The 18,655-nt window shown below is 44.9% G+C and overlaps 1 protein-coding gene across 1 annotated transcript in view; it reads right to left on the bottom strand.

The window, feature by feature from the left end:
- Window positions 1-488: 488 nt before the first annotated feature.
- Window positions 489-18,655, bottom strand: part of WDR61 (WD repeat domain 61) — a 28,932-nt gene continuing 10,765 nt past the window's right edge. The window contains exons 4-10 of the mRNA XM_044285338.1: window positions 13,603-13,775; window positions 13,334-13,482; window positions 12,811-12,904; window positions 6,840-6,933; window positions 6,525-6,617; window positions 6,346-6,424; window positions 489-803 (exon numbers count right to left, since the gene is read on the bottom strand). Coding sequence (XP_044141273.1) covers window positions 714-803; window positions 6,346-6,424; window positions 6,525-6,617; window positions 6,840-6,933; window positions 12,811-12,904; window positions 13,334-13,482; window positions 13,603-13,775 — 772 coding nt within the window. The 3' untranslated portion in view covers window positions 489-713. The remainder of the gene's footprint in view (window positions 804-6,345; window positions 6,425-6,524; window positions 6,618-6,839; window positions 6,934-12,810; window positions 12,905-13,333; window positions 13,483-13,602; window positions 13,776-18,655) is intronic.

Genomic DNA, 18,655 nt, shown 5'->3' on the forward strand with positions numbered 1-18,655 from the left:
AGCTCAGCGCTGCCGGAGTCTTTTCCTTCCCTCTCCTTTCGACGCTTCGTGCGGCGATTTTTCGGCGAGGTGTGAGGGGAACAGTTCTGCTTTCAGTATGGGCGAGTCACACTCACTATTTAGCAGTTTGTAGGAGTATATTCCGGATTCTGTGCCAGGAGCTCCGCACCACACACCCGATCACATATCTGCCCAGGCCACGCCCCCTTAAGCTGACTTTTGACTGCGTGTACCCCATTAATATGTGACATTGTTTAGAGGCCATTTGATCTCTTTTGTAAGTGACATTATTTAGTGACTATTTTGGATTCTGTATATCCTATTTCTCAGTGATAATGTTTTAGGCTCTGCGTACCCTAATGTTATGTATTAATAACTTAATACAATAAAAAATAATTAATACAAAAAAAAAAAAAAAAAAAATTAAAGAACGGACACCAAATTTTTTATCTTACTGAACCACCAAAAATTGAAAAATAATAATATTAAAAAAAAAAACAGCCATTTATTTCCAAAAGCCACTTCTGTTACAGGCTGGTTCATGTAATGCAGCATCATGATATTTTAGCCAAATAAATAGGCTTCCTCTTTTATAGTAGAACATACAGGTCCGGGATATCGATGGTCTGACCAGATGACAGTCTATATTAGGAACAGTTACGTTGGAATGGTAGATGTCAGTCCCTGTTCTCATGAAGGCGAGATCACAGGTTCTAAATGGGACAGTCATAAACGTGAATTTCCTGGTCGTCTCCAGCAGAGGCAATTTTTGATCCATTCCTATTGTACTGTACACCCCAAACCTGAGAGAAAAAAATAACGGATTAGCCATGCTTTGTTAAATACTAGAATCTGCTTATAAAGATGGACATAATTTGGCAAGAATCAATGGTCCACAGTAAGCATATTTAAAGGGGTTAGCTAGCAGAGCATAGATGTATGCAGCTAGTAATAAGCATTATTAACCCATCGGTGTGGATGTCAGATGGTTTAATATGAATAATTCATGTTTGCATGCAAGTCCAATCACCTGTGTGCCGATGATACTCTGGGAACATGGCTGCTGATGGAGGGGTCCATCCATCAGCAGCCTCTATTCATTTACACTGGGGACGGTCTGGGGAACCAACGCATGCACTGTCCGTCCATTACTGGCTATGTTCCAAGTGCAACGATGGCACACAGGTCGGGGTCCTGCATGTAAACTATAGGACACTGGTGTTGATAGTTTAATAATGTTTAGTACTAGCTGCACACATGTGTTACCAGCAGATGTGTAGCTAGTATTTAAACTAGTCTACCTCTTTAAAGAGGACCCATCACCACAAAATGCAGTGCAATGGGCAGGCAGCCTGCTACAGAGCAGGAGGAGCTGAGCAGACTGATATATTTCTGTGGAAAAAGACTCAGTAAAACTTGTAATTTATACATTCAAACCTTTGCGCTTTCTATAGGTAAGACCACCCCCATTTATCAGCGGCTATCAATGTGTACACAATTATACATAGAATACTATTAATCACTGATAACGCCTCCCCCCTGTGTACAATGGAAATCAGAAAGAGAAGATATTTAGATGTAAAAATTACATGTTTTACTGGATCTTTCCCCACAAAACTATATATCAGTCTGCTCTGCTCCTCCTGCTCTGTAACATGCTGCCTGCAGCTCACAGCCAGGGAGGAGGAGACACCCATTGAGAAACCAGTCCGTCTCGTCCTCCCTGTACCAATGCTGCTGTTTAGCATACAGGGCGGCAAAAGTGAACGGGGGGCACAGCGGGGGAACAGAGCAGACAATGTGAAAAAGAAAAAGCACACTGACATCTACTCATCATACCCTACACTGTCAGGTAATATTGTAATGTTAGGACCAGTGAAAGGTCCTCTTTAACCACTTCAACCCAGCTAGCTGAAACCCCCTTCATGACCAGGCCACTTTTTACACTTCTGCACTACACTACTTTCACCGTTTATCGCTCGGTTATCGCCCAAATGAATTTTACCTCCTTTTCTTCTCACTAATAGAGCTTTCATTTGGTGGTATTTCATTGCTGCTGACATTTTTACTTTTTTTGTTATTAATCAAAATGTAACGATTTTTTTGCAAAAAAAATGAAATTTTTCACTTTCAGCTGTAAAATTTTGCAAAAAAAAACCACATCCATATATACATTTTTTGCTAAATTTATTGTTCTAAATGTCTTTGATAAAAAAAAATGTTTGGGCAAAAAAAAAAATGGTTTGGGTAAAAGTTATAGCGTTTACAAACTATGGTACAAAAATGTGAATTTCCGCTTTTTGAAGCAGCTCTGACTTTCTGAGCACCTGTCATGTTTCCTGAGGTTCTACAATGCCCAAACAGTACAAACACCCCACAAATGACCCCATTTCGGAAAGTAGACACCCTAAGGTATTCGCTGATGGGCATAGTCAGTTCATAGAACTTTTTATTTTTTGTCACAAGTTAGCGGAAAATGATTATTTTTTTATTTATTTTTTTCTTACAAAGTCTCATATTCCACTAAGGCTACTTTCACACTAGCGTTCGATCGGATCTGTTCTGAACGGATCCGATCATATTAATGCAGACGGAGGCTCCGTTCAGTACGGATCCGTCTGCATTAATAACTTAGAAAAAATTCTAAGTGTGAAAGTAGCCTGAGCGGATCCGTTCAGACTTTCAATGTAAAGTCAATGGGGGACGGATCCGCTTGAAGATTGAGCCATATGGTGACATCTTCAAGCGGATCCGTTCCCATTGACTTACATTGTAAGTCTGAACGGATCCGCTCGCCTCCGCACGGCCAGGCGGACAGCTGAACGCTGCCTGTCCGCGCGGAGCGGAGGCTGAACGCCGCCAGACTGATGCAGTCTGAGCGGATCCGCTCCATTCAGACTGCATCAGGGCTGGACGGAGGTGTTCGGGTCCGCTCGTGAGCTCCTTCAAAACGGAGCTCACGAGTGGACCGACAAACGCAAGTGTGAAAGTAGCCTAACTTGCGACAAAAAATAAAAAATTCTAGGAACTCGCCATGCCCCTCACGGAATACCTTGGGGTGTCTTCTTTCCAAAATGGGGTCACTTGTGGCGTAGTTATACTGCCCTGGCAATTTAGGGGCCCAAAAGGTGCACTTTGGAATGTGGGTCCCTTTGCCCACCTAGGTTGTAAAAAAGTGTCACACATCTGGTATCGCCGTGCTCAGGAGAAGTTGGGCAATGTGTTTTGGGGTGTCATTTTACATATACCCATGCTGGGTGAGAGAAATATCTTGGCAAAACTTTTCCAATTTTTTTATACATAGTTGGCATTTGACCAAGATATTTTTCTCACCCAGCATGGGTATATGTAAAATGACACCCCAAAACACATTCCCCAACTTCTCCTGAGTACGGCGATACCAGATGTGTCACACTTTTTTGCTGCCAAGGTGGGCAAAGGGGCACATATTCCAAAAGTGCACCTTTCGGATTTTGCAGGCCATTTTTTACACATTTTGATTGCAAAGTACTTCTCACACATTTGGGCCCCTAAAATGCCAGGGAAGTATAACTACGCCACAAGTGACCCCATTTTGGAAAGAAGACACCCCAAGGTATTCTGTGAGGGGCATGGCGAGTTCCTAGAATTTTTTATTTTTTGTCGCAAGTTAGTGGAATATGAGACTTTGTAAGGAAAAAAGAAAAAAAAAAAAGAAAAATCATCATTTTCCACTAACTTGTGACAAAAAATAAAAAAATTCTAGGAACTCGCTGTGCCCCTCACGGAATACCTTGGGGTGTCTTCTTTCCAAAATGGGGTCACTTGTGGCGTAGTTATACTGCCCTGGCAATTTAGGGGCCCATATGTGTGAGAAGTACCTTGCAATCAAAATCTGTAAAAAATGGCCGGTGAAATCCGAAAGGTGCACTTTGGAATATGTGCCCCTTTGCCCACCTTGGCTGCAAAAAAGTGTCACACATCTGGTATCGCCGTACTCAGGAGAGGTTGGGGAATGTGTTTTGGGGTGTCATTTTACATATACCCATGCTGGGTGAGAGTAATATCTTGGCAAAAGACAACTTTTCCCATTTTTTTATACAAAGTTGGCATTTGACCAAGATATTTCTCTCACCCAGCATGGGTATATGTAAAATGACACCCCAAAACACATTCCCCAACTTCGGCGATACCAGATGTGTGACACTTTTTTGCAGCCTAGATGCGCAAAGGTGCCCAAATTCCTTTTAGGAGGGCATTTTTAGACATTTGGATCCCAGACTTCTTCTCACTCTTTCGGGCCCCTAAAATGCCAGGGCAGTATAAATACCCCACATGTGACCCCACTTTGGAAAGAAGACACCCCAAGGTATTCAATGAGGGGCCTGGCGAGTTCATAGAATTTTTATTTTTTTTGCATAATTCTGCGGAAATTTTTTTTTTGTTTGTTTTTCTCTCACAAAGTCTCACTTTCCGCTAACTTAGGACAAAAATTTCAATCTTTCATGGACTCAATATGCCCCTCACGGAATACTTTGGGGTCACATGTGGGGTATTTATACTGCCCTGGCTTTTTAGGGGCCCTAAAGCGTGAGAAGAAGTCTGGAATATAAATGTCTAAAAATGTTTACGCATTTGGATTCCGTGAGGGGTATGGTGAGTTCATGTGAGATTTTATTTTTTGACACAAGTTAGTGGAATATGAGACTTAGTAAGAAAAAACAAACAAAAAAAATATATATTTCCGCTAACTTGGGCCCAAAAAATGTCTGAATGGAGCCTTACAGGGGGGGGGGGGGGGGTGATCAATGACAGGGGGGTGATCACCCATATAGACTCCCTGATCACCCCCCTGTCATTGATCATGTGTTTTGCGGATCCGATCCATGTATCCAAGGATCTGTAAAAATCATATGGATGTCTGAACGGAGCCTAACAGGGGGGTGATCAATGACAGGGGGGTGATCAGGGAGTCTATATGGGGTGATCATGGGTTCATAAGGGGTTAATAAGTGACAGGGGGGGGGGGGGGTGTAGTGTCGTGTTTGGTGCTACTTTACACATCTACCTGTGTCCTCTGGTGGTCGATCCAAACAAAAGGGACCACCAGAGGACCAGGTATCAGGTATATTAGACGCTGTTATCAAAACAGCGTCTAATATACCTGTTAGGGGTTAAAAAAAAATCAGATCTCCAGCCTGCCAGCGAGCGATCGCCGCTGGCAGGCTGGAGATCCACTCTCTTACCTTCCGTTCCTGTGAGCGCGCGCGCCTGGGTGCGTTCACAGGAAATCTCGGGTATCGCGGGAGGACGCGTATATGCGTCCACCCAGAAGAGCAGGGCCGCCGGCAGGACGCAATCCTGCGTACGGCGGTCCTGTACCGGTTAAAGGATATAGAAATCTAGCAGTGCTTGTCAAGCTCTATTTACATGAAGCAATCGTCAGTACTGTATGTGACCAAAATATTGTTAAAAGGGCTTTCTGCTTTCCCCATACTGATGGTCATCGGGTCATCAATAAAAGATAGTCTGGGGTCCAACTCACAACACCCCCCACGATCAGATGTTTGAAGAAAACGCAGTACTCCTGCGAGTGCTGCATCCTCTTCACCGTTTACCTGCTCACTGTCGACATTGCGGCATAATTACAGCTCCTCCTTTCCATTCACTTGAATGGGACGGAGGAGCTGCAATTACACTGGTCTCTGCTGCGATGTTGACGGTAAGCGCTAAAGAGAATGCAGCACTGAGTTCTTTTCAAATAGCTGATCGTGGGGGTGCCAGAAGTCGGACCTCCGCCAATCTGATATTGATGACCTACCCTGAGGAAAAGTCATCAATATGGGCAAAGTACCTTTAATGCGATCATTCGGACACAGTTTCATGAGGCGGTGTGCTGCCAACAACCAATGATTTTTATGCCTGCATAAAAGATGCTATCACATGAAAAAAAGAGCAAATAGACCATTACTGGGCATGGTTACATATGGGAATGACCGTTCTTAGGAATCTTCGTCCACCTGATCTTCAGCCCACGTAGAAAGCTCTTTAGAGTATGGTTGTCTAAAGATGTGCCAACTTTATCACAGGCTGTATGATACATTGAGTGCGTTGCTAGATATACGTTTTACTTTATACCACCTTTGGCATACTTTACTCCAGATTTTTGGTGCCCATCACATTTTAAGCCATGTCCCCTTTCTGGTCCAACCCACATTTTCCCACTAAGCCATACCCTTCGTCAAACAAGGTGGTAAAAGGAGTGTCTAAAACACGTCACATCTGCCAGAATTCTTGTGTACTTTTATTAAATTTACCCCAGTAACTCCAGTTTAAGAAGTATGAAAACAAAGGCCTCTGTGTTACCTGTTCTTGGTGGTCAAAGAAGGTATGTACACATGTTCTGCTGGCAACGTCCCAAACTTTTACACTTTTGTCAGAGGAACTAAAGAGAGATGATAGGATGCATGAGTATTTCATACCAACCACAGATCCCTTCCACTGATGTGTTGTCTACAGAGAAACATTCCACCCATGCTTCCTACCTAGAGACAAAGTGAGCATCATCAGGAGAGAAAGCCACATTCAGCACCCAGGAACCATGACCACTGAGCGTTCCAGCCAAACTGGCGTGTTGTCTGGTGAAAGAAATATAACACTTTGTTTTACATCATTCATTCTGACTTATAAAATTTAAGGATTGAGGGATTATTAGTTGTGCAATTCCATAACGCATACAGCACCTCCAAAGGTAAAGCTTCACAGACACAGTAATAGACAGCATCATCACCGACATCCTCAATATACTACACACAATTAGATTAGCAATAAAACACAGTTTATAAAAGGCAACAACTCACACATCATAGATCTTAATATATCCGTCATCAGAGCCTGTAACCAGCAGCTGAGAATCCGGGGAGAAAGTTAATGATCTGATAGGCATAGCATGTCCTGGGGAGGAGGAGAATAAAAACAGACACTTTTATATCATCGTACTCTACATTTCTATAGAGAAAACGCAATAGAAGCTCAAAGATCCCAGAATTAGGAAAAAGATAAATGGGGCATTTTTGAAAACTTTTACTTCACTATTGTGACGTAAAAAAGTTGTACGTTTTGGTGCACTCTCTATTTGCCCCATAATTTACAACTTTTTAAGCTTCAACACTCTTCTGAAACGGCGAGAAAAGAAGGAAAGGCTAAGCAGGAGGGGTGGGGCTTAGCACTTCCCGCCAGATTTACTAACTTGAGCCAGAAACTTAGTTGTAGCTCAAGTCTACACCAGCCCCTGGCAGGAGTACACAGTGTGCAAGAAATGTCACTATTGAGGCATATCTTCTCGAATCAATGATCATTTTCCTGTGATGGATTTTATCCACATTTAATAAAGAATCCAAGTTTTATGGACACTGGACCATTTCTCTACTCATCATAGAAGAGAATGGTATAAATCTCAAATGTCTGTATCACTCTGATCCACTGATGTCGCATTAGCATCAGAACAACACAGAAAACACCTGGAGAACCTAGTATGGTTCAAACCAAGACCATCTCAGGTCCAAAATGTACCATTTTCTTCCTAATGTGAAATATTCTGTATCTGTTTAAATAAAAAGCTTATTTAAAGTGGTTGTTCAGGATTCATGAATATCTAATTGGCAGGGCTCCAATGTGTTTTTTTTTTTGTTTTTTTTAGATTAGGCAGTGGTTGCAGAAAACCTAGCAACTATCAAAATGACAGAGTGTCTACAATGGGATTTGGAATAAAAATAAATTTGATCACTTGAGCTAAAAGTGCAGAAACCCACAGCCAAAATATACAATCACTGTGCCATATTTGAAGTTGGTTTACAGATCACAAGTTTAACTGTTTGTCTCTCATTTAGACATGCAACAAATTAAAGGGGTTGTCCAGCCTTCATTAAGTGATGGTCTATCCTAAAGATAGACCCTCATTAGCTTATCACTGGTAGTCCAACAACCCACACTCCTACCAATTAGCTGCTCAGTGTAGCTCTGTCACCAGAAGCTACACAACACCATTAAAGGGGTTCTGCACTTTGTTTAAACTGATGATCTATCCTCTGGATAGATCATCAGTATCTGATCGGCGGGGGTCCGACCGATCAGACTGACTCCAGGAGCGCAGCGGCCTCCTCACTGTTTACCGCAGGCCCAGTGACGTCACGACTAGTATCAACTGGCCAGTTGATACTAGTCGTGACGTCACTGGGCCTGCGGTAGCTTCCAACTAGAGCGCTGCTTCCATTGACATATAGTGGAGGGAGCACACTACTACAGCGCTGCTTCTATTGACATATAGTGGAGGGAGCACACTACTACAGCGCTGCTTCCATTGACATATAGTGGAGGGAGCACACTACTACAGCGCTGCTTCCATTGACATATAGTGGAGGGAGCACACTACTACAGCGCTGCTTCCATTGACATATAGTGGAGGGAGCACACTACTACAGCGCTGCTTCCATTGACTTCTGGTGGAGGGAGCACACTACTAGCGCAGCTCCCATTGAGTTCTAGTGGAGGGAGCACACTACTACAGTGCTTCGCTCATGGAAGTCCACTACAAGGTTGACGGGGCTGTGTAACTCCATCACAGACTTCAAGCATTAAACTACACCAAATAGCTTAATGGTGGGGTGCGGGGAGTCGGACCCCTACTAATCGGCTACTAATGGCCTGTCCCGACTATCTCAATGAAAATAAGTGTATAATACTGTGTCTGCACGGGTTCAGTCCTGTCAAGCTAATTAATCATTTTCTGAGGACATGAGACTCATGATATTCTCAATGATTGAGAATAGCCAGCAATGAAGAACTGACTGCTTCAACTCCTTTTAGTTTTAGGGCTCATTCAGACAACCGTATCCGCTTCTGCGGTCCGAAAATTGCGGAATGGCCAGCCCTATGATAGAAATGCCTATTCTTGTCGCAATTGCGGACAAAAATATAACATGTATCCTTTTTAAAGAGCCACGAAATGGAAGTACGAATGCGGACAGCACACAGTGTGCTGTCCACGTCTTTTGAGGCCCCATTAAAATTAATGGGTTTGCATCCATTCCTCAAAATTGCGGAACGGATGCGGACTCAAATATACGGTCGTGTGAATAGGCCCTTAGTAATATAGGGCTGTAAAAGGAGTTCTCCTGCCCAATCATTAACCGCTTGCCGTCACTGTAACGCCGATAGGCGTCCGGACGGCAGCGCTCTCAGGTCTCAGTGACGCCTGGGATTGCGCAGTATTCAAGTTTTTGGCTGATCATTGGCTGGCAGGCTGTAGACTTTTAAAAGAACCTATCAAATAGGTATATCAGACGCTATTTTGTAAATAGCGTCTGATATACCTGCTACCTGCTCCTCTGGTGGTCCCTTTTGCTTGGATCGACCACCAGAGGACACAGGCAGGACACCAGAGGACACAGGCAGCTCTGTAAGTAGCACCAAGCACCACACACACACACACACACACACACACATTACACCCCCCCTATCACTTATTAACCCCTGATCACCCCATACAGACTCCCTGATCATCCCCCTGTCATTGATCACCCCCCCTGTAAGGATCCCTTATCACCGCCAGTTAGTTAGCTACTTGTTAGGTAGTTAGCGCCCAGCCCACCGCAGTCACTGATTAGTCGCTGATTAGAGTCATTGCTGTCGCTAATCAGCACTAGTACAATATAGTATCTGTAAGTGATCAAGACTGATCAGTACATTAGGGTCACCTTAGGCTCTACAAAAAACGCAGTGTTCGCCCAATCAGGCCTGATCTTGTGCGCACACTTGTGTTCAGTCCGCCCCACCGCAGTGACAGAATTTTTTTTTTCTGATCACTGCAAAAACACCGTAAAATCTTTTGGAGGGGCATGAAGAGTTCATAGAAGATTATTTTTTTTGGGCACAAGTTAGCGGAAATTGATTTTTAATATATTTTTTTTTCTTACAAAGTCTCATATTCCACTAACTTGTGACAAAAAATACTCATGAACTCACCATGCCCCTCACGGAATACCTTGAGGAATCCAAATGCGTAAAAATGCCCTGTGAAATCCTAAAAGGTACTCTGTAAATGACAACTTTTTAATTTTTTTTTTATACAAAGTTGTCAATTTACAGAGATATTTCTCTCACCCAGCATGGGTATATGTAAAAATACACCCCAAAACACATTGCCCTACTTCTTCTGAGTACGGTAATACCACACGTGTGACACTTTTTGCAGCCTAGGTGCGTAAAGGGGCCGAAAATCCAACGAGTACCTTTAGGCTTTACAGGGTTGCTCACAATTTAGCCCCGCCCAAAATTCCAGAACAGTGTAAACACCCCACAAATGACCCCATTTTGAAAAGTAGACACCCCAAGGTATTCACTGAGGGGCATAGTGAGTCAGTGGGAGAATTTTTATTTTTTTTGCCAGAAGTTAGCAGAAATGGAAACTTTATTATTATTTTTCCTCAGAAAGTGTCATTTTCCGCTAACTTGTGAAAAAAATAAAATTAAATCATACATGAACTCACCATTCCCCTCCGCGAATACTTTGGGGTGTTTCCTTTCTACAATGGGGTCATTTGGGGTGTATTTATACTATCCTGGCATTCTAGCACCTCAAGAAACATGACAGGTGCTCAGAAAGTCAGAGCTGCTTCAAAATGCGGAAATTCACATTTTTGTACCATAGTTTGTAAACGCTATAACTTTTGCGCAAACCATATCAAAGACATGTAGCACAATAAATTCTGACACAAACTTGTATAGAAATGTGTTAATGTAGTGGGACCGCGCTGCTCCTTGTTCATTCACTACATTAAGGGCCGTTTCACACGAGCGGATGCCGTGCGTGGCATCCGCTCCGTGAAAGAGTGCCAAGACCCGCTGCAGACTGCAGAGGCACGGAGCAGTAACATGACTGTTAATGCTCCGTGCCTCTCTGTGATCTCTATTACGAAATCACAATGACAACTGTGATTTCGTAGTAAAGAGATCACAGAGAGGCACGGAGCATTAACAGTCATGTTACTGCTCCGTGCCTCTGCAGTCTGCAGCGGGTCTTGGCACTCTTTCACGGAGCGGATGCCACGCACGGCATCCGCTCGTGTGAAACGGCCCTAACACTTTGCATTTGTGAAGAACCCACTTCATTTCGGGGGACCAGCAGCGCAAGTACCGTTGAAACCTAGTGACTCATTTTATTGTATAGAAATGTAATTACGGTATATTTTAACAATTTTACCCAAAAAAGTTAAAAATACACTTTTTTTTAAATTAATATCAGAAAAATGAAAAATCTCTGCAGCAATCAAATACCACCAAAAGAAAGCTGTATTTGTGAGAAGAAAAGGAGGTAAAATTCATTTGGGTGCCAAGTTGCATGACCGAGCAATAAACCGTTAAAGTTGTGAAGTAACGATTTGTAAAAAAGGGCCTGGTCACTAGGGGGGGTATAAACCTGTGGTCCTTAAGTGGTTAAAATGGGGAAGGTAGTTGCACCATATCCAACTGCCTTCTGCTGGGGACCAGACCGCACCAGATATAACAGCTGCCATGAGGCTGCTAGCTGGGCATTACATGGCTGACTAAGGCCTCTTTCACACTTGCGTTGTCCGGATCCGGCGTGTACTCCACTTGCCGGAATTACACGCCAGATCCGGAAAAACGCAAGTGCACTGAAAGCATTTGAAGACGGATCCGTCTTCAAAATGCTTTCAGTGTTACTATGGCACCCAGGACGCTATTAAAGTCCTGGTTGCCATAGTAGTAGTGGGGAGCGGGGGAGCGGCATACTTACAGTCCGCGCGGCTCCCGGGGCGCTCCAGAGTGACGTCAGAGCGCCCCATGCGCATGGATCATGTGATCCATGCGATCACGTCATCCATGCGCCTGGGGCGCCCTGACGTCACTCTGGAGCGCCCCGGGAGCCGCACGGATGGTAAGTATGCTGCTCCCCACTACACTTTACCATGGCTGCCAGGACTTTAGCGTCCCGGCAGCCATGGTAACCATTGAGAAAAAGCTAAACGTCGCATCCGGCAATGCGCCGAAACGACGTTTAGCTTAAGGCCGGATCCGGATCAATGCCTTTCAATGGGCATTCATTCCGGATCCGGCCTTGCGGCAAGTGTTCTGGATTTTTGGCCGGAGCAAAAAGCGCAGCATGCTGCACTATTTGCTGCGGCCAAAAAACGTTCCGTTCCGGAACGGAAGACATCCTGATGCATCCTGAAGGACGGACTGTCCATTCAGAATGCATTAGGATAATCCTGATCAGTATTCTTCCGGCATAGAGCCCCGACGACGGAACTCTATGCCGGAAGACAATAACGCAGATGTGAAAGAGCCCTAAGGTTACCACCTCATATTAGTTAGTAAATCAATTCCAATTAAACCTTAAAAGGAAAACTAAACCTAATGAATAGTAAAAGTAAACAAGGGATAATCGCGTCCCACTAGTCAGTCTGCAGCATTTACTTCATGTTCCTGAAACAGACTTGTAGAGATCCTGCAGAGTACAGGGTAAATCCGCCACCTATCTTGTGCCATTACGGCAAAGCAATATTTGTGCCCTACTGTAAACAAGACAGAAGGGGGAGGCGGCTGCTGCTGCAGCCAGTTGTCTTACAGTCAGACAATGGACAGTAAGGAGGAACTCAGACACAAAAATAAGCTATATTTACATAATTATCTCTTATAATAGTGGTATGAGGCACATAGGTTTAAAAGAAAGAGAAGAAATTAATAGATTTTTTTAAAATATATTTTTGTGAACTTTCTGTTTAGTGTTCCTTTCATTTATGATGAGAATACCTTCCAACGTGTGGAGCAGTTTCCCAGTAGCAATATCAAAGATATTGATAATCCCATCTATGGCACCGCTAGCCAAATACTTTCCATCTGGGCTCTGTAGTTAGGGAAAAAATGAGAATCAAAATAAAATAATACACATTTCTCAGACAGTCTATGGCCCAAATTGACTATGCCTGTAGATGGTGTGAGCACACAGGGTGTCTAGACCTGCTCAGGGTGGACGATAAATCTGGTACAGGGATAGACACTTTTCTCTGACTCCAACTATTGGTTGGCTTACTTTGAGACGGATTTTTATGTCAGAATTACGTTGAACTATTGGTGCATCTTAGGCCACACCTCTTTATTATACAGTCCTACCCACTTTTCACTAAACCCCACCCTTTCTGAGCATATAAAAAAAATGTAAAAGCCCTAGATGCGCCAAATTGCTCTATTTTGCACCACTTTTTTTTTTTTTTTTTAGATAGATTTTTGGTACAGATACATCATTAAATCTAGTTATCGAAGGAAAAAAACTCACATAAGCAATACTAAGGATAAATTTCCCTCTGGTGTCCAGGGAGTATTCTTTCTTTCCAGTCTCTACACCAAAGATGTTCACTTTTCCTACATGACTTCCAGTTGCCAAATGCTGCGAGTCCGGTGAAAATGCAACAGACCAAGCATCCACTAGAGGGATATAGAACAGACAGTCACTTGATCTGTGCATGGAACAGAATCCACATCTTCTACATAGAATAAATGCTACTATGTGAACTATATCTTATAGAGAAATAGCAGTGTTCATACCCGGTCCGGCATCGATGGAACGGATTTGCTTGCCAGACTCAAGGTCCCAGAGTCGAATGTGAGCATCTAAAGAACTAGAGGCTGCAATGTTACCATTGGGACTCACATCCACAGACACCACCCCTAGCTGGTGGCCTTCAAGTGTCCATTGTAATTCTAGATGCTCATCAGCCCTGCAGAGGACAAGAAAAACACCATATAACTTCCCTTCAAGTGCTCCTAGTGCTGGTATTACTCACCGCTCTCCATTGCCCAGCAAATTCAGTTCAGGATTAGGGTTGCACCGGGTATCGAACAGCAAGCACCTGGTCTCAATTACAGGGCATGGTGATCCGCCGAACCACATTAATTAACACCTCAGGTGCGCCCTGTCATTGAGACCAGGTGCCGGCTGTGTGATACAGCCGGCACCCACCGCTTACATTTGTATTTAGGGGTTAACTATATGCAATGGTGATGCAGTGTTAACAGCCCCCAGTATTAATTATATTCATTGCTGGCGCATTGGCCTCCCCCCCACTTGGAACCAAACAAGAGTTCGGGAAGTGTTTTTTTACAGTAGAAAACAATTTATGAAGTTATTGCGCAAAGTCTTGCGAGACGTCACAAAGCAATAACTTCGGCTCCTCGGAGTCAATACATTCTAATACTGTACGGAGCTCCTGCTCCTTATAGTATTAGGACGAAGTTTTATGCGAATCGACTTCGGATGTTTCAACCGAAGACAATTCGCTCATCCCCAATCATATTCGATGGTGACGCAGTGGCCATCGGGTCCCCTCCTCAGTATACAGTATATTCATTGGTAGCAATGGCAGCTTCCGATCGAATCCCCAGCAGTGTAATCCTGGGGCTCAGATCTGTTACCATGGCAGCCAGGATGCTACTGTAGCCTTGGCTGCCATGCTAAGCTCCCTGCTGCCCTGGGCACAAAGCCCAGGGAGAGTGTAAAATCCTATTCATCCTAATAGATCTCTATTAGGGTGAATAGGTCAAGGGTTCTAGCCCCCTATTGCCACGTCCAAAAAAAGGTATTGCCACGTCCAAAAAAGTCAGAACTATTAAAATATTAAAAAATATTTCCTATACGGTGAATGTCGTAACAGAAAAATAATAAATAAAAACATGCTATTTACCATTTTTTTGTCACCTTGTTCCCCCGAATAAATAGTGTAGGACGGTTCCATTATGGGCTGGACGTTCCATAAAATGCGGAATGCACGCGGCTTTTCTGATTTATTCTTTTCGCATGGTATCGAGACAACCCTATTCAGGATACTAACAACTACATATAAGGCCGTCCACAACCAGTCACCCCCTTACATCTCTGACCTGCTTTCCAGATACATTCCCATGTGTAATCTCCGATCCTCATACTATGAAACCAGGGCCGGCTCCAGGTTCATGTGGGCCCTTGGGCGATAAATCCCAGTGGGCCCCCATGAGGCATTTTTTTACATTGACATGTCCCCCTGTGGCTCCCACACGGTATAATGACCCCCAGTGGCCTCTATACAGTATAATGACTACTAGTAGCCCTTCACACAGTATAATGACTACTAGTAGCCCTTCACACAGTATAATGAACCCCCAATCCCCCCCCCCCCCCCACTGTATAATGACCACCTGTGGCCCTGCATTCAGAATAATAACCCCCAGTCGCCCCCATTCAGAATAATGACCCCCAGTAGCCCCCACACTGGGGGAATACTGTATGGAGGGGGCTCTGGGGGTCATTATACTAAATAGGGGACACTGGGGGTCATTATACTATGTAAAGGGCCCTCACAGTATAATGACCCCACAGTGACCCTCCATTCAGAATAATGACCCCCAATCGCCCCCACACTGGGGGTTATATTGTATGGAGGGGGCACGAGGGGTTATTATATTTAATGGGGGCTCTGGTGGTCATTATGCTAAATGGAGGGTCAATGGGGATCATTATACTAAATGGGGGGCACTGGGAGTCATTATACTGTGTAAGGGGCCCTCACAGTGTAATGAATGACCCCCCAGTGGCCTCCTCACATACCTATCATTGCAGCGGAGCTGGTGGTCCTGTCATTCACTAACCGCAGCTCCCTGCGCTCCTTCTCTCCGGCGGCCCGCTGCAGCAGTGAGCCAGGCCTGGAGGAGAGAAGGAGATGTGCAGTGATGTAGCTAGAACTGACTGGGCCCCACAGCAAATTTTAGTACGCCCCCTCCCCCCCAATGTGTGTTCACATCACGTTTTTCCTATCAGTTTGATGTATACAAATGTGCAGCACTCCACGTTTTTGTATCCTGCAGAGTCAAGTAAAAAATGCATATGTTAACGTATATGGTTTTTTACAATGGAACTGTATGGTGAACGGACGCCACTGTACGGCATCAGTCTGAGGATTGTATGGTGAACGGACGCCACTGTACGGCATCAGTCTGAGGATTGTATGGTGAACGGACGCCACTGTGCGGCATCAGTCTGAGGATTGTATGGTGACCGGACGCCACTGTACGGCATCAGTCTGAGGATTGTATGGTGAACGGACACCACTGTACGGCATCAGTCTGAGGATTGTATGGTGAACGGATGCCACTGTACAGCATCAGTCTGAGGCATCTGGTAACACATACATTTTTGGTATACATTAAATGGATGGCACAAATAGGATGTGAACCCAGCCCCAGTGTCAGAATAAGCACCAGTACACAGCGGAGCAGCGTGGCGGAGAGGGGAGGCCGCCATGTACTGACAGAGCGCTGCCTGGTCCTGGTGGTCAGTGGTGAGTACTGTGTCTCCCAAGGATCATCTTCTACTGGGAAATACAGGGCACAGTATAATGCACTAGAATCTATATAATATAAAGATATTATCTCTACCTCCAAATAATAATACAATTAGGGGGTCATTTATTATATAGAAATACGTCTATGTTAGGCTACTTTCACACTAGCGTTCGGGGCTCCGCTTGTGAGTTCCGTTTGAAGGGGCTCACAAGTGGCCCCGAACGGATCCGTCCAGCCCTAGTGCATTCTGAGTGGATGCGGATCCGCTCAGAATGCATCAGTCTGGCAGCGTTTGTCCTCAGCTCCTCTCAGCAGGCGGACACCCGAACGCTGCTTGCAGCGTTCGGGTGTCCACCTGGCCGTGCGGAGGCAAACGGATCCGTCCAGACTTACAATGTAAGTCAATGGGGACGGATCCGTTTGAAGTTGACACAATATGGCTCAATTTTCAAACGGATCCGTCCCCCATTGAATTTCAATGTAAAGTCTAAACGGATCCGTTTGCATTATCATGCAAACGGATCCATTCTGAACGGATGTAAGCGTTAGCATTATAGGTGCGGATCCGTCTGTGCAGATACCAGACGGATCCGCACCTAAACGCAGGTGTAAAAGTAGCCTTAGGCGTATTTCTGACACAGATTGTGGCACAAAGGTCCTTAGCACTGCAATCTGTATCTTTTCCCGCTCATGCCAGGTCTAAAAAAGGATGGCGTGGGCAGCGAAGGGGATACAGTTATGGCCATGCAGTTATCGGATACCACCGCCATATAGTGATACCACCACCATACAATGATAAAACCACCATACAGTGACTGGATAAAAGGGTATAAGAGGGCACAGTACAGGGAATGACTATGGGCACTGCACAGGGTGTGGTCAGAGGGCACAATGCAGGGTATAAGTGGGCACAGTACGGGGTGGGGGGCACAGTCACATGACCCTGTGACGTTAGAAGGTCCTTATGGTGAATGCTGTTCAGATGCCACCATAATGAGAGGCAGAGGAGTGAGACAGGGGCCCGGGATGGACAGGAGGGGTGGACACAGCAAGTAGGGGGAAGGGGCTCTGAGGGGGATTCATACAAGAAGTAGGGGCAGGAGGTCTGTGCAGGGCAGCAACAGGAGATAGGAGGGTGAAACAGGAGCTCTGGATACATGAGGGAGGAAAGGAGACAGCAGGGGCCCCATGAGGATGAGATAGGACAGGATATGGGGGGGGGGGGGGGCAGATGTCATGGAGGCAAACTGCTTAATGAAACAGTAATACAACTAAATAGAATGAAGCAGCAGCCGATCGGAGAGTTCCCCCCTTCTGTCCCACAGACAAGAGACAGTCACAGAGCAGACTCACTCACAGACTGTCTTCACACTTCTCTGCTCCAGCTCCAGCCAGCCCTGCGGTCTCTCTCCTCAGGCAGGCATGTGTCCTGTGTAGAGGGGGCGTGTCCTGTGTAGAGGGGGCGTGTCTGAGTCTCTGCAGCTCAGAGGGCCCCATCAAAGGGGTACTGCGTAAGGGAAATGACAGCAGTGAGAGCTCCCATCTGTATTGATGGAAGTGCTCATAGCAGCTCAGTGGGCCCCCCCCAGGAGCATTGGGCCCCGGCACTTGCCCGGGGATGCCGGGTTATGACGCCGGCCCTGTATGAAACTCACTACCTCTGAACATATGACTCTCCCCCAACGTACAGACCTTCAAAAGTAACTGAAAACCCACTTTGGCCTGCTGGCCTGAATTGTAATATATACAAGTGAAAAGGCTTGAAACCTAGTAAAGACTCAATGGAATGCATTCACCGATCTCCTCCCGGAGGAGGCGTTCCTGCCTGGCAAGCCTGCTCTTCAGCGTCTTTTAAGCCTCTCAGACTGAGGGGTCAAATGTCTGCATTACCACCAATCACAGACATTAGGCCCCAGTGTCTGCTGTGTGAAACAGCAGGCACCCGGTTGCTATGGGGACCGCTCTTCTCTGGAGTAGGCGTCATCTTATGTCACATGTCGTGAAGGGGTTAACCCCTCAAGTTGGACTACTTTTATAATCGATAGTAATACCTCCAAAAATAGTTATTACTTTACATTCCCCATACGTCTACTTCATGTTTGGATCATTTTTAAAATGACATTTTATTTTTTGGGGACGTTAGAAGGCTTAGAAGCAAATCTTACAATTTCTAAGAACATTTCCAAACCCTAATTTTATCAGGACCAGTTCAGGTATGAAGTCACTTTCTGGGGCTTACATATTAGAAACCACCCATACACCCCTCAAGCTGTTCAAAACTGAT

This window comes from Bufo gargarizans, chromosome 3, assembly GCF_014858855.1.
Source record: "Bufo gargarizans isolate SCDJY-AF-19 chromosome 3, ASM1485885v1, whole genome shotgun sequence".
Taxonomy (NCBI): Eukaryota; Metazoa; Chordata; class Amphibia; order Anura; family Bufonidae; genus Bufo; species Bufo gargarizans.